Source organism: Entelurus aequoreus, linkage group LG20, assembly GCF_033978785.1.
Source record: "Entelurus aequoreus isolate RoL-2023_Sb linkage group LG20, RoL_Eaeq_v1.1, whole genome shotgun sequence".
Lineage (NCBI taxonomy): Eukaryota > Metazoa > Chordata > Actinopteri > Syngnathiformes > Syngnathidae > Entelurus > Entelurus aequoreus.
In genome coordinates, this window is record NC_084750.1 from 26,624,539 (window position 1) to 26,640,837 (window position 16,299).

Below are 16,299 nucleotides of genomic sequence, written 5' to 3' on the forward strand. Positions count from 1 at the left end.
GCTTGCAAGCTAATGTTAGCATGCTAGCATGTGAAAACGTCAGTCGTATAACTTTGTACTTGACGCATGCTTACGTTTTTAGCCATTTTTGCAGTCATATCCAATAAGTCTGATAACTTGGGACTTGACACGTTGGTTGTTAGCATGTGCGCATTAGCATGCTAACATTTTTAGCCAATTTTTCTGCTGAACACCTCAGTCATTTGACTTGCTATTTGACGGATGCGAACTGTTAGTATTCTAACTTGTGTAGCCAATTTTACAGCCGAACAAGCTAATGTTAGCATGCTCGAATGCTAACTTTTTTTTTGCCAATTTTGCTGCCGAACATCTCAATCATCTGTCTTGGTACTTGAGACATGTGAACTGTTAGCATGCTAACAATTGTGTTCTAGCCTGGTAACTTGAATAGCCAATTTTGCAGCCAACACATCAGAGTAACATAACTTGGTGCTTGATGCATGCTAGAATGTTAACATTAACATGCTAACTTTTTTAGCCAATTTCGCAACCAAACACCTCAGTCATTTGACTTGCTACTTGACACATGCTAACTTTTAGCATGTTAATTTTTGTAGCCAATTTTACAGGTGAACACCTCAGACCCAACTTGGTACCTGATACATGCTAATTGTTAGCACGCAAACGTTAGCATGCTAGAATGCTAATATTACCATGCTAACTTTTTTTTGGCCAATTTTGCTGCCGAACGTGTCAGTTATCTGAATTGGTACTTGACACATGTGAACTGTTAGCATGCGAACAATAGCATTTTAGCATTCTGACTTGTGTAGCCAATTTTACAGGTGAACACCTCAAACCCATATAACTTGGTACTTGATACAGGCTAACTGTTGGCAAGCTAATGTTAGCATGCTAGAATGCTAACATTGCCATGCTAACCCTTGAAGCTACTTGTGCTGCCGCACACCTCAGTCATTTGACTTGGTACTTGACACATGCGAACTGTTAGCAAGTTAACAAGAGCATTGTAGAATGCACATTTTTGTAGCCAATCTTATAGCCGATCACCTCAGAGTAACATAACTTGGTACTTTATACATGCTAAGTGTCAGCATGCTAACTTTTTTACCAAATTTTACATGTGTACGCTTCCTAGTCACGACTTGGTACTTGACGCATGCTGTTAGCATGCTAACGTTAGCGTTCAAGTTCAGCTTGAGCCTTTCAGTGGCTTGCACATTACTGCATTCACACACAATTTCTCCCAAATGTACATATTTTAGTTTTTCGGTGTAATGTTGTAACCTCAATGCTTTTATTTTGTCTTTAGAATGTGATAAAAGAAGTTGCGCATCGCAAATGGCCCCCGGGCCACACTTTGGACACCCCTGCTGTAGTAGGTAGTGCAAGTACCATTAAATAGCAACTAAATTAACCAGAAGTTTCTTACAGTTACCTTTTACTTGAGTCATATTACTCTTCAGTAAAGTTACTTTTGGTTACTCTTCCCACCTCTGTTACCACTAAGTTTAGCTTGTTCACAGGTTTAGTAGCATTAATTAGCACAAGTCTAATATTGCACCTTCTAATGACCTCAGCACTATGGTTGACAGGAGATCAAGTCCGGTGACCATGTCCACACCAAACATGGTAAGCTGATTGCGTTCGGACCAGCTGCTGACCCGCTAGGACCCGAGTAATTTTGTCCAAAGAAAGCGGCTGGTTCAGTTTTTAAAAGCTGCTTTTTCAGGTTCTGGGTCTTGGACTCTGGTCGGTGCTAGTAGTGTCCAATTGGCCGTACAGTTCCCTGAGCTCCTTCACCTCCTCCAGCACCTTGTGAGCCTGATCCAGGGCCTCCACCGCCTCCTTTAGTAGTCTCTCCGCTTTTGGTCTCATGTCCTCCGCCACATTCCCGTCTTCCCCTTCGGGTCGGTCCCGCGTGGCCTCCAGGAGCTGCTCTGTCCGTACCAATTTGAGGCCGATAAGCTCCTGCAAGTGGCTGATGGGAGTCGAGGCACCTGTGCGAGGTGTAAACGTAGTCCGGTTCTTCTCCGAATGGCCCAGGATCTCGTCCATGGAGGCGCAGCGGTTCTTGTTTGCTGTCCTTAAGGCTTTTGCCGACCCGGATGTCCAGCTGGCACCCATTTGCTCCCAAGCCACTGCCCCCTCGCGAGGAAGACTCTGTGACTTCCCAGAGGTTTCGGCAGTCCTGATGAAGAAGGCACCATCGGTTCCGGACCTGCGACAGTCCGGGGGCGACTGAGATTCAACCACGTGGACCCGACAGCCGTCGCGGTTGTCAGGCGGTGCCGAAATGTCCTCTTCCTGAATCAGATCCAGAGTCATCATACCGTCTGAAGACGAGGCCTAAAAGACAGGAGACAAGACCGGCTTTGGTCAAAGGTGTCGAATCCTGCGACAGACACTTTTGAAAGCTGGAGATGAAAGACAAGACAGGAATTTGAGACTGACCACGGCAAGCAGGTGACCTCTGCTCGGCAGACGCCGGTTGTGAGAAATCCTGGCTCTGTCTCGAGTCAGGTGACAGAGGTGAGCGTCTTCTACCGTGACCTGCAACGCACGAGTTGATTAGCAGCTGAGAAAACATACTCCCCAGGCCTGACGGATAACCTACTCAACCACAAACGAGCAAGCACTTGGTGACGGAGGCAAGGAAAAACTCTAGGGAAGAAACCTGAATAGAACCCTGGCTCTGTGGTGCGTCTGTCTGTCTTGACCAGTGGTGTTTAGATGGAGGGACAGATTAATGCAGGGGTGTCCAAACTACAGCCTGCAAGCAAAGTGCACCCAACCCGCGTCTTCAGATCGGCCCGCGGTATATAACAAGCTTGATAAGGACTCTGGCCTGCGGTGAGTCTATAGCTACATTTAAACTAGCGGACTTCCTAATTTCTGCAATTTTGTTGCCATCATGTGGACATAATGAGTATATCAGAACAATGAGCATAGATTTTACATTTAAAATTAATACAGCATTTACTCATAGGAACCAAGCCAAATAACCTTTGCCACTCATGCCGCAAACTCATGGTCACACATAACACAACCTGCTCACTGAACTTTGTGCATATAATAAGACATGTTCAAGCACAGCACATCATTCAAAATGACACCCATTTAAATCCACTGCCATGCATGATGGGAAAAATGCAAAACGCTCGCTCCACACGTATCCATGTTTGGCACATTTTAGCTGCTTGATATTTCTGAGTACAAAACTTTAAGAAGGTTGTCGAGGAAGTAAACAATGTAGGAGTCCAACTTTCACATACTCCGAATATCATTATATTAATGATTAATTATATACATACATATTAGGTACTTTACATACAGTCGGCTTTCAGCCTCCCTATTTCCAAAAATATCTAAATATTAGTTTGTCCATTCACAAGCATATCTCAATATTAGTTTGTCAGTTCACAAACACATATATAATTATTAGTTTGTCCATTCACAAACATGTCTAAATATTAGGTTGTGTGTGTGTGTGTGTGTACCTCATCAAGGACTCGGTTCTTGGCTCGAGTGATGGCGACATTAAGAACGTTAATCCATGACTCTTTGTCTTCAGGACTCACTGCCAGGAAGATCACGTTAGAAACCTGCAACACACACACACACACTGAGACACTCATACCTGTGTGTGTGTGTGTGTGTGTGTGTGTGTGTGTGTGTGTGTGTGTGTGTGTGTGTGTGTTTGTGCGCGCGTGTGTGTGTGTGTGTACCTTCCATATGAGGATCGGTGAATAAGTTAGGACCAAATCATGGTCTCAATATGGAAAACCATTGCATCTAATAGAGAGCCAAATACTAGAGTCCGTGAACATTGCTCCAAAGTCAGGAATTTGGTTGATTTAATGTGCATAGAGAGGTGCAAAGGCAGCAATATATGATAAAACAAGACAGCAGCTAAAGAAGGACTTCCCTATTCATCCCCGGAAAAACCCGCCAGGTGAACAGCTGATTTTACGACTTCCGGTGCTGACGTAAGACAGCCCGCGTCCCAGATGTGATGATAGGATGAACAAATACATTATGGTACTAAGACTATAGTAGCCATTAACAGTAAAAGTATGACTTTTGTCATAATTTTGCCAAGTGAAATTCCGATGATTATTATAATATTGCCAAAATTTTAAAGTTTTCTTCTAAAATTGTGACTTGTCGAGTAAAGTTACGACTCTTTTCATAAAAATGCCAACATTTTAAGCTTTTCTTGTAAAACTGCGACTGTTTGAGTAAAATTCCAACTTTTATTATAATGCACAAATGTTCCGTTTTTCTTGTTAAATTTTGACTTGCGTTGAGTAAAATTACGACTTTTTTATTATAATACTGCCAAAATTCTAAGTTTGTCTTGTGAAATTCCAACTCATTTTTCACAACCAGCTTATTTTATATTGTCATAGTATGTATATATTAATTACAAATCTTTATATATCTAGAAAGGGTGGTCTTAGGCATTTTTTGGAGGTCTCAAGAATGTAAGAAATACAATAATATGTGTGTGTGTACCGTGTTCCCTGGCGAGCAGCAGCGTTGAAGTCGGAACTTGCTGTGGTTCTTTTTACTGCGACTTTTGTTGTTCTTCATCTCCTCACAGCGCTCGTAGTCACTCAGCTCCAAAACCTCATCAGCCACTTCCTTTCCCTATAGGGTTCAAGGTTAAAATTATGATTGTGAAAAAGTATTATGTGAACACACACACACATTTGATCAATTATTAACCAACTTTAAACCGACACACTTCCTTTTATATAATATTCTTATATGCGCTCTGTGAGTACAGCTAGTGTAAACAAAGTATACAACAGGAAGCTCATGAAATATTATTAAGAGTTTCAGCTCTTATTTTTTTATAAGTGTTCAATTAAAACCTTATGCCTCTATTTAATTACAAATTATCACATAAAAATGTATTTTATGGATAAAATGGAAATCAAGAGTTGCCAATTGTATAATCAAACATTTTTGATTTTGCTTCCGTCATTTCATGAGCTGAACTCAAAGATATAAGACAATTTTAATTTACCCGAAACACATATTTCTTTTGAAGGGGAACTGCACTTTTTGGGGGGCATATTTTGCCCATCATTCACAATTCTTATGCGAGACAAGAACACATATGTTTTTATTTTCTGATGCATTCTAAGTCGTAAATAAATGTTAGCAAAAGTCAGCTAACTATGGAGCCAATAGGAGTCGTTCTAGTCCGCCTATAAAGTGCTCTAAATAACCAACATCAAGGTTTTATATATGCACTGTAAGTATATATGTAATGTAGTAACATTTATAATAAAATGTAATATTTACATATTTTGATCATTTTAAGCATAGGGCGACGTACTAATTTCACAGACCCATCACAACTTTCACTTATCCCTTCAACAACAACACTACTAATGAGAGACAACAAACATAATAAAACAATCACTTACAGTACAATGTCTGCTCTCACTGGGATAAAGACTAAAGGGATGTTAATATCTTCCCATTGACATGAAGAATGTATCATAATCCTCACAAAAGGTTAAAAAAATGTGTCTTTCTCGCCATCTAAGTTGGATGTCAAAGTTGACCAACTTGTCGGTTTATGTCCACAACCTTCTACTATCCAGGTGAGAGGCATGATTTATAATCTAGAACTAACTTTCACCAACTCGGAGACGATGCGGCAGCTCGATATGTCAATATAGCAGCATAGGCTAGTTAGCGCTGCTAAAAGTAGTTCCTCAACAATAGCGCTTATAATAATATCACTGATACTTGGTTAAAATGCAGCATTATTGGTGTTTTTTTAGAGGGCTTTGTCAGAATAATTGTATCTAAGTTATCACAAAACTGTGTTGCCATGAGTTCCCGGCGAGAAGACAAAAGCTGTCTGTGATCCTACCAAGAAGGCTTGTAAAACTCCACTGTGTAGGATGGGAAGCAACATGAAGGTGTTCTGTTTCTTTGATGTATCGTAATCCACAGATTTTGTCTCGACCCGAGAACTACAAAGCGGAGAGGAAGCAGGACCAGACTCCCCTCCAGGTGACCTTTTTTTAAAAAACTTTTTTACAACCTTTTCTTTGAACTGTTTTGTGGCCAAAGGCAGCACCTGTTTACGACCCCGTCCCCTTAGAAACAGCTGTTGCCATGTAATCAGGGAAAGTCCAAATAAAAGAGGAGACGTACAATCTTTCGTCAGAACGTGTGGCGACACTGTGCAAGGGTACAGTGTCTACGCGTTTCTCCTCATTGAGCCAAATTTAATTCTGTCTCGGTTTGATTCCTTGTTTCTTGTCTTGTTTAATAGATGTCATCAGTGTTTGAACCTGACAGCTTTATAAGCGGAATAGTGTACTCTTATTGGCTCAATTGTTAGCTGACTTTTGCTAGTGTTTATTTACGATTTAGAATGCATAAAAAAGAAAGACATGTCTCATAAGGATTGCAAATAGGCAAAACTCCTTTTTAAAATATTGTTCCCAACTGTGTGTTAGTCAGCACTTCTGCTTTGACGAGATAGTAATAGTTTTTATTTATAGAGCGAACGTTTCAAAAACTTAAGACACTCGTGGCATTTATCCACGATCTCACAAATCGTGAAGTGCCACAAAGATTCTCGCGGGACCACATGAAGGTTCTAAGTTCTGGAGGAAGTGAGCGGTGAAACCTGAGCTGTGCGGGGGGGTGTAATGTGACTCTGCAACTGTCTACATGTAGGACTGTGAAGACCAGGGTCACATGGTGCACAATAAACGGCTCCTGTGCCTTTAAGAGTGCTGCTTATGACCAAGCTGCTGACCACGCCCTTCAGACTTACCTCCTTCTCGCAGAGCGTCAGCTGATCTCCCTTCAGGACCATGAAGCGGTTCTTCCAGATCTCCCGGAAGATCCCTCTGCCGCAAAAGCGCCTGACCCAGCCCACCTTGTCAGGTTGGCCGGGCTGCCACTCCGGCTCGTGTGGACGCTGACGGAAGAAATGCAACACCCAGTCAGTGTCGGACATTAAAGAATAATAAGAATTCATCGAACTTTATTCATTTAGCACTTTTTGTACACAGGAGAGTCGCAGCACTAAACGCTTAAAACGGTTTTTGAAAAATAAACACTGCTAATAACAAAAGATGACACTGAAAATTGAGAAAAATGGCCACAACTACAACATTGACAGTCAAAATGAATAAGTTAACTCGTGTGATTAATCACATTAGTCATGACCACTCTTGGAGTAATCATGCAATGCATTTTATTTTTACTTGGTGATCAGATCAATGCACACATCGGCACAAAAATGAGTGAGGAGACTCCAACTGATGGCAAATTTCACTCCAAACTACATCCTGAAAGAACTTGAGATAAAACTGAGCAGGTTTTGTGCAAATAAATGACTTGCAGTCCATTAAAATGTTTAAAAACCTTCCTGGGTGACATTCTCATAATACAATTGCAGTTGTTTACAAATATTGGGGTCCTTTCTTCAGATAATTTAAATTATGCATCAAGTAATCACCTGTGATTAATCTGATTGTAGAATACTTAAAAAGACAAAATAGTAAGGATATTAGTAATTATTTCAATACATAAATAACCTGTAGAGTTTCAAACGTTTAGTAAAAAGTATCAAATCATTTCCATACAAATTACAAAATGTGATTAATCTGATTAAATAATTAATCATTTGACAGCCCTAAATAGCTAATATTTTAAAAGATTAAAAAAAGTAAGGAAATCAGTAATAATATCAATAAATAAGTATAAATTAAGAACCTGAGAAGAGTTTAAAATATTAGGTAAAAAAATATGAAATCCACAACCTTCTACTATCCAGGTGAGAGGCATGATTTATAATCTAGAATCAACTTTCACCAACTCAAGAGACGATGCGGCAACTCGATATGTCAATATAGCAGCATATGCTAGTTAGTGCTGCTAAAAGTAGTTCCTTGACATTAGCGCTTATAATAATATCTCTGATACTTGGTTAAAACGGAGTATTGTTGGTGTTTTTCAGAGGGCTTTATAAGCGGAAAAGTGTACTCTTATTGGCTCAATTGTTAGCTGACTTTTGCTAGCGTTTATTTACAATTTAGAATGCATAAAAAAGAAAGACATGTCTCATAAGGATTGCAATCCCGAGCGCGGGCACCGCTGCTGCTCACTGCTCCCCTCACCTCCAAGACAATTTTTAACAGCGCTTATTTTTTTACACTGCATTTTTCTGCCCTGAATTTCTTTACACTTAAATTTTTTGCACCAATTTTTTTGAAGCCGTTTTTTTACACAGCATTTTTTCGCCCTGAATATTTTCATGCTGAATTTTTCTGTACTTGAATTTTGAAAAACTGAATTATTTACAGTCAATTTTTCAGCACTAATTTTTTTTCACACTGTATTTTTATACACTGTTTTCTTACACTGAATTTCTACACACTGAATTTCGAAAAACTGTATTTTAACAAACTGAAAGGGACAAGCGGTAGAAAATGGATGGATGGATGGATGGAATTTTTAAACACTAATTTTGCCCCCAAATTATTTTTGCACTTAAATGTCTTTAATTTTTATAAACTGAATTTTCTGTACCAAAATTTTTTTTAATTTAATTTTTATACACTGATTTTTTTACCCTGAGTTTCACCCAAAATGATTTTGCACTGAATTTTCTTTCACATTGAATTTTTTGCATTTAAATTTTGCGAACTGAATTTATTTATTTTTTTTAACGTAAAATTATGCAAACAATTTTATTGAATACAAATGTGGGAGCAAAATGTGTGCGTAATTTTTTTTAATGTCTGTTAAAATACAGCTTTTTGAAATTCAGTGTGTGAAAATCCAGTGTAAAAAAAGCATTGTATAGAAATTCAGTGCGGAAAAAATTAGGTGCAGAAATATTTCTTGCTTCAAAACTGAAGCGATGGATCTGAGTCATACCAAATACTATAAAGCGCGGCCACTGCTGCTGCTCACTGCTCCCCTCACCTCCCAGGGGCTGGAACAAGGGGATGGGTCAAATGCAGAGAGTAATTTCACGACACCTAGTGTGTGTGTGACTATCAGTGGTACTTTAACTTTAAAAAGGCAAAACTCCAAAAAGAAAGTGCAGTTCCCCTTTAAATATTGTTCACAACTGTGTGTTAGTCAGCACTTCTGCTTTGACGAGATAGTAATATTTTTTTTATTTATAGAGCGAACGTAGACAATCGTGGGATTTATCCCTAATATGAATCTATAATTTTAAAGATAGAATAGTAACAATATTAGTAATAATATCAATACATAAATAAAAAATTAAGAACCCAAGAAGAGTTTAAAATGTTCAGTAAAAAGTATGAACATGTGATTATCTGTTTTCTTTTAGTTTAAGACTCCCTTAGTTCAGTTTCAGCACCCCTGGTTTTGTACTTCTTGGTTGCCACGGGTGCTGATTATTTTCACCTGCCTCTGTTCAGTGTTCGGAACGCTCGCCTTCTCCCGGGCACTAATCAGAGAGATATTTATTCCTGCCTTATTGCTGTGATTATTGCTTTCTTGTTCCATACTAAGCTTTTCCTTTAGCTTGCCATAGCTTCCCGTGCTAGCTGCACGCTTGTTCTGTTTTGGGTTCCTGCCTGACTGATTTATGGAAAATAAATCATTTTTCTACCTGCACCCTGCTTCCGGTGGTCCGTCTGCATCTTGGGGAAACGACCAGCGCATTAAGATGCGACCCAAGCGTAACAGAAAATTAGATTTTTAAGTTCCGTCATAATTCCAGAATGTGATTAATCTGATTAAATAATTAATCATTTGACAGGCCTAATACATATCTAATATCTTACAAATAAAATAGTAAGACATCGTAATAATATCAATAAAATTAAAATGTTCAGTAATCAGGATGAACCTATACTTCTGTCCAAATTCTAAAATGTGATTAATCTGGTTAAAAAGTAATCATTTGACATTTCTAATATAATATCTAATATTTAAAAAATGGGAGATTAAATGGTAAAAATATTAGTAATAATATCAATCAATATATAAAAATAAAAAAACTTAAGAGTTTAAAATGTCTAGTAGAAAATATAAAATAATTTCCGTCCAAATTCTAAAATGTGATTAATCTGGTTAAAAGAATGCATCATTTGACAGCCCTAATATACACAATATCTAATAATTTAAAAGATAAAATAGTAAGGATATTAGTGAATGCATAAAAATTAAGCACCTGAGATTAGTTGAAAATGTTTAGTAATAAATATTAAAATATTAAATAATTTCCATCCAAATTTCAAAATGTGATTAATCTGATTACAAGTAATGATTTGAAAACCCTAACATATATATTTTTAAATAAAAGATACAATGGTATGAATATTAGTGATGGTATCATTAAAAAATAAGAACCTAAGAATAGTTTAAAATGTTGAGTAAAAAGTATGAAGATATTATAATTTCCGTCCAAATTCTAAAATGTAATTAATCTGATCAAAATAATTAATCATTTGACAGCCCTAATATATCATATCTAATATTTGGAAAATAAAATGGTAAGAATAGAGGGACAAGTGGTAGAAAATGGATGGATGGATTAGTAATAATATCGATAACTAAATAAGAATTAAAAACCGTAAAAAGTGAAAGTATGAAATTATTTCTGATTCATACCTCAATAAAATGGCAACGATTCATTAACTGACACTTCTGATAATCTTTCTAATTTGAAAAGATTCACTCACAAATCACTTAATTGGCTTCATGTTGGTTTTATTATTAAACTTGCCTTATTTTGAAAAGCGGAAGCTGGTTGCAGGACATCAATTTCAAAAGAAAGGCTGCCAACTAATCCTTTAAACCTTTTGTTCGTCGGCCTTCTTTCTCTCCTACTTTCTTTCTCTCTCTTCCTCCTTGTTGCCAAACAGTTTTTTGTCGGTACCGGTCCAACCGAACACTCACCGGAGTCAGTAAGTGGTTCTTCTTCATCGCGGCGGCTGTAGTCCGCTAATTAGTCGGTGAGGTGTCCGCAGTGAGGCGGCTTTAAAGCGGCCAGAAGTCCGCCATAGAGTGTCGAAGACTTCCTTCAAGTCCTCTGCGTCTCTGCAGCCGGACTCGGTGTCTTGTGAGCGGACAGCAGCCGCTCCAACAGTCGGTGTCCGGTTACCCGAACCTCCCCGCCGTCATCGTCACCCCCTTTCCCCTTTCCTCGTCCTCCCGCTGGCTCGGCGGCTCCTCGGCAGTCCTGCAGCGACCCCTGCTGGCGGCCTGTGGCCAGAACGTGAGTAGATGGAGCTGTCAATCAAAGTCTTCGATTATTCACTCATGAATGATCGTATGTGTTGCTGTGCCGGTGTGTTGCCATGGTAACCAACTTTTGACCTTTGAGCCCACCGACCATCCCAGGTTTTAAGTTTTTACCTATGTATGTGAAGATGCCCCCCTTATAATTGCAAATAATAAAATAACATCACCATTCGTTTGAATGTTTATGTAACTAACAAATGTTGTTATTCATACCTGGCCCCCAAACATTGTCAACATCTCTCCAAACTTGTCCCATTCGGTTGTGCCGCAAACATTTTTGGTCTAACTATTATAATTATTATGTTATTAACGTTTTATGTTTCTTAAGTTATTAATGTGTTAATATTCATAACTCGTCCCCAGTCATGTTAAAATCGACCCAAATCAGTTAAATGTGTGTGTATATATTTATATATATATATATATATATATATATATATATATATATATATATATATATATATATATATATATATATATATATATATATATATATATATATATATATATATCATCGTCAATCTTTATTGCAGACCTTAAGATCCATTTAAACATATAAAAACAGAATACAATACATTAAAAACAAAACAATAAAACATAAAAATAATAAAAACACAAAACCAAAATGTCAGTTTCTGACATACAAACAAGTGTGCCAATGATTCCACAGTCCAGATGAGTATGATGAGTATATATATATGTGTATATATATATATACACACTGTGTATATATACTGTGTATATATATATATACACTGTGTATATATACTGTGTATATATATACATACACTGTGTATATATACTGTATGTATATATATATATATATATATATAGTTTTAATTTAATTTTTTTAAAAATTTAAATTAAACATGTAATACATAAATGCTAATAACATAAAAACGATAAACATTAATAACATCAAAACGATGAACATTAATAACATCAAAACTATAAAATGTAAGCATAAAAAACTATAGAAAGTTAACAAAACTAAATAAACGTTAACATCAACTATAAAACGTTAACATAAAAACTAAAAACAATAACATGAAAACTATAAAACGGTAAGATAAAAACTATGAAACATCCATCCATTTTTCTACTGCCTGTCCCTTTCAAAAACATTAATGACTAAAAAACGTTAACATAAAAATTATAAAATGTTAATAACATAAAAACTAAAAAACATTAACAAAAACTATACGTTAACATAAATCTATAAAACGTTAACATAAAAACGTTAATAACACAAAAACTAAAAAACGTTAACAAAAACTATAGGTTAACATAAATCTATAAAACGTTAACATAAAATCTATAAAATGTTACTAACATAAAAACTATAAAATATTAACATAAAAACTAAAAAAAACGTTAATATAAAAACTGAAAAACGTAAATAACATGAAAACTAAAAAACCTTAACATAAAAACTATAGACCATCCATCCATTTTCTACCGCTTGTCCCTTTTGGAGTCACTGGGGGTGCTGGAGCCTATCTCAGCTGCATTCGGGCGGAAGGCGGGGTACACCCTGGACAAGTCGCCACCTCATCGCAGGGCCAACACAGATAGACAGACAACATTCACACACTAGGGCCGATTTAGTGTTGCCAATCAACCTATCCCCAGGTGCATGTCTTTGGAGGTGGGAGGAAGCCGGAGTACCCGGAGGGAACCCACACAGTCACAGGGAGAACATGCAAACTCCACACAGAAAGATCCCGAGCCCGGGATTGAACTCAGGACTACTCAAGACCTTCGTATTGTGAGGCACATGCACTAACCCCTGTGACACCGTGCTGCCCACTATAGAACATTAATAACATAAAAAGTAAACAAATGTTAATGTGAAAACTGAAAAACGTAAATAACATAAAAACTAAAAAACTTACCATAAAAACTAAAAAACTTTAACAATAGCAAAACGTTAAAAACTAAAAAATTAATAGAATGGTATTGGAACATAAAAAAATAATAAAATTAACATAAAAACTATAAAACGCTAACTAAAAACTATAAAAATGAACATAAAAACTATAAAACTAACATATAAACTAAAAAACTTTAACATAAAATCTAAAAAAATATAACATAAAAACTAAAAGACGTTAACATAAAAACTATAACACATTAACAATCAAACTATAAAAGGTTAATAACATAACAACTATAAAACGGTAATAACAAAAACTAAAAAATGTTAACATAAAAACTATAGAACACTAAAACTAAAAAAAAATAAAACATTTTACATAAAAACTATACGACGTTAACATAAAAACTATAGAACTTTAATAACATACAAACTAAATTTAAAAAAAAAAAAAAACTAAAACATGTTAATAACATTAAAACGTTAACATGAAAACTGTAGAACATTAATAATACAAACGTAAACAAATGTTAACATAAAAACTAAAAAACGTTAACATAAAAACTATAGAACATTAATAACATAAAAAACTAAACCAATGTTAACATAAAAACTGAAAAATGTTAAGATTAAAACTATAATACGTTAACAAAAACTGTAATAGACAAAACATGTGCAGCACAAACAAATAGGACAAGTTTGGGGAGATTTTCACAAGGTGGGGGGGCTGGTTATGAATAATAACAAATTAACAACATAAAAATGATAATAGACAAGTAAAAAGGAATGTAGGGTTATTTGAATATTTGCAATGATAAATTTCACACAGGTTGTTTTTTTCTCTCCATTTTATTCCAGTTTGCGTACATTGTTACGATGCCACTGTGGAGGTCAAAGTTCAGCAGGTTTCTTTTAATTCGACCAATCGCATGCTCTCTCGCCACAGCCTGCCCGCCGCCTCATCGTCCCGCCCCTCTGGCGCCGCTTCCTTCAGGGTGCAGTCACTGCAAGAACAGGCGGGTGCTCCTTTATTCATTAGCACCAGTGACAAGCCCCGCCCCTCTCCTACCTGAAGTAGCTCCCCGATTGGGCCTCCAGGCCCGGCGTCACGGCGCAGTACAAGCTGGTCTGGCAGCCCTGCCACGGCGTCTTCATGAACAGGAGCGAGGGCAGCCTCAGCACGGCCCCCAACATGGGGAACCAGCCCTCCACGTGGCGGCCCAGCTCGGTCCGGATCACACCCGGGTGCAGGCAGAACGAGGACACTCCGGAACCTGGCAGAGAGACACCAACTTTCAGTGTCACAAAATTTTTTTGTTTTGTTCTGAAGACAAAATAAACACATCCCAAACTTGAAAAATACATTAAAAAAACTATGGAAAAATTCAACTGGACCCTAAAACCAAAAAGGCCGACAACCTCTGCATCTTACTGTATTTGATATTATATATGATGAAAAACTGTACACATTTCTCGTAATATACGTCTTCCAGTGTGCTAAACAATATTGGTCAATATTATGTATAGTAATAATAATAACAACAAATTGCAATATCTTTAAAGCGGTTACATTAGACAAGGCGACACAGTTAACATGAATAAAATACAATTATGAAAATAATCATGAATTTCTCAAACACATTGTCATTATGGGGTATTGTGTGTAGAATTTTGAGGACACAAATGACTATTCCATTTTGGAGTAAGACTGTGACATAATGTGGAATTGTGAAGCATCGTGAATACTTTCTGGATGCACTGCAAGTCGTTTATTTTGTTCCCTATCACAAGTATTCTACCCTTTTTGCCCTGGGGACCCAACTTTTCCACTACAGACGGCCCCGGGACACCCACTCAAATATTAACGCTGAATTATTAATGTTACTCTTGATTTTAATATTATTCAATCATTTGGCTGGGGAGAGGGAAGTCTGGGCTTCCCTGCTTAAGCTGCTGCCCCCGCGACCCGACCTCGGATAAGCGGAAGAAGATGGATGGATGGATGGCATTTACAACCTTGTCATATGTGTTAATCACAAAAGTATTATTTATTTAATAAACAAACCTTAGGCTTAGATCAGGCTGATTAGAAAAATAAATACTTTGCATAAGGAGGGACTGACAAAAAATATGTACTGCTAAAATAAATAAACTAAATTAATAATAAATATGTTTCTGAAATAAACTGTCAATAAAATTAAAGTGCAAATGAAAAGACAGCTTCCCCCTTTAGTCATAATTTTTGCCCCGAACAAACTTTTCTTTGACTTTAGTGCCAGACTTCTTCTGTTTGTTTGATATTGTCATTACTGCCACAAGTGGTGGAAAAGTGTATTACAACCGGGTACCGCTGCGGCCCTTACGAACCAGAGCTGAGAAACACATATTTTTTGGTGGCCCTCTAGCCCAACAATGGGCTCCGGCCCTATGGTTAAGAAACCCTGAGCTCCAGCACATAGGTAAGATGTAGATGTTTTTGTTCAAATGTTAGCATACGTTGACCTACATTGTATTGCCTTTAGTATTTTTCATATACATTTTTTTTACCAAAGTGGCCCTTGGGTCCTTGAAAAAGTATGGACAAAAGTTTTGACCTCGATGTGGAAAAAAAAAAATGTTGATTTTACAGTAAAAGCTCAGTTGGCAGACTTTTACTGTAAAATTACTAAAATACAAAAAACTACTACCATTATATTTTATTTACCTGTGATAAATGAGCATTGTGGTACTAAAAAAAAAGTTTGTCAATTTACAGTAATATGGTGTAAAAACTGCAGGTGTGAATCTTTGGGCACCTAACGAATCAATCCGATTCCTGCTGTAACGATTCCATTCAGAATCAATTCTCAATTTAAACCCATTCTCAAAAGGGATTATTTAATATAATAATCATAATGAAACTTTGGAGATGGCTTAACACATTCTTTTTTAATTGATACTAACAAAAGAAACATTTTTAAACTTTTTTTTTTTAAATAGATTTTTTAAAAATGGATTCTGAATCGTGAATAAGAATCGCGATTCGGCTGTGAATTGATTTTTTGTGCAGTGCTAGTAAAACCCACCATACATTTTGCTGTAAAATAAAAAAATAAAAATAATTTAATAAAAAATTACAATCAAAAATGTAATGACAAAGTTTTGACAATGGAACTGTCATTTTT

The 16,299-nt window shown here is 36.7% G+C and overlaps 2 protein-coding genes across 2 annotated transcripts in view; both read right to left on the reverse strand.

Moving 5' to 3' along the window:
* Window positions 1–799: 799 nt before the first annotated feature.
* On the reverse strand, window positions 800–11,195 carry plekho1b (pleckstrin homology domain containing, family O member 1b). Its single transcript, XM_062029841.1, has 6 exons — window positions 10,915–11,195; window positions 6,797–6,943; window positions 4,501–4,635; window positions 3,483–3,587; window positions 2,437–2,535; window positions 800–2,331 (listed from the first exon to the last, which is right to left on the reverse strand). Exons 1-6 carry the CDS (start codon window positions 10,939–10,941, stop codon window positions 1,711–1,713), a joined length of 1,134 nt encoding a protein of 377 aa, XP_061885825.1. The 5' UTR covers window positions 10,942–11,195; the 3' UTR covers window positions 800–1,710.
* A 2,764-nt stretch (window positions 11,196–13,959) lies between these two features.
* si:dkey-23o4.6 (retinol dehydrogenase 12) overlaps window positions 13,960–16,299 on the reverse strand; it is an 8,224-nt gene continuing 5,884 nt past the window's right edge. Inside the window, exons 6-7 of the mRNA XM_062029842.1 lie at window positions 14,205–14,409; window positions 13,960–14,139 (exon numbers count right to left, since the gene is read on the reverse strand). Of these exons, the coding sequence (XP_061885826.1) occupies window positions 14,034–14,139; window positions 14,205–14,409 (311 nt within the window). The 3' untranslated portion in view covers window positions 13,960–14,033. The remainder of the gene's footprint in view (window positions 14,140–14,204; window positions 14,410–16,299) is intronic.

Excerpts from the sequence above, each read along its gene's own strand:
- plekho1b (XM_062029841.1), bottom strand. The coding sequence starts at position 10,941 with ATGAAGAAGAACCACTTACTGACTCCG. Across the intron at positions 6,944-10,914 it reads AGAACCACTTACTGACTCCG|CGTCCACACGAGCCGGAGTG; the intron begins GTGAGTGTTCGG and ends TTCTTCCGTCAG. Across the intron at positions 3,588-4,500 it reads GCTGCTCGCCAGGGAACACG|GTTTCTAACGTGATCTTCCT; the intron begins GTACACACACAC and ends TGTGTGTTGCAG.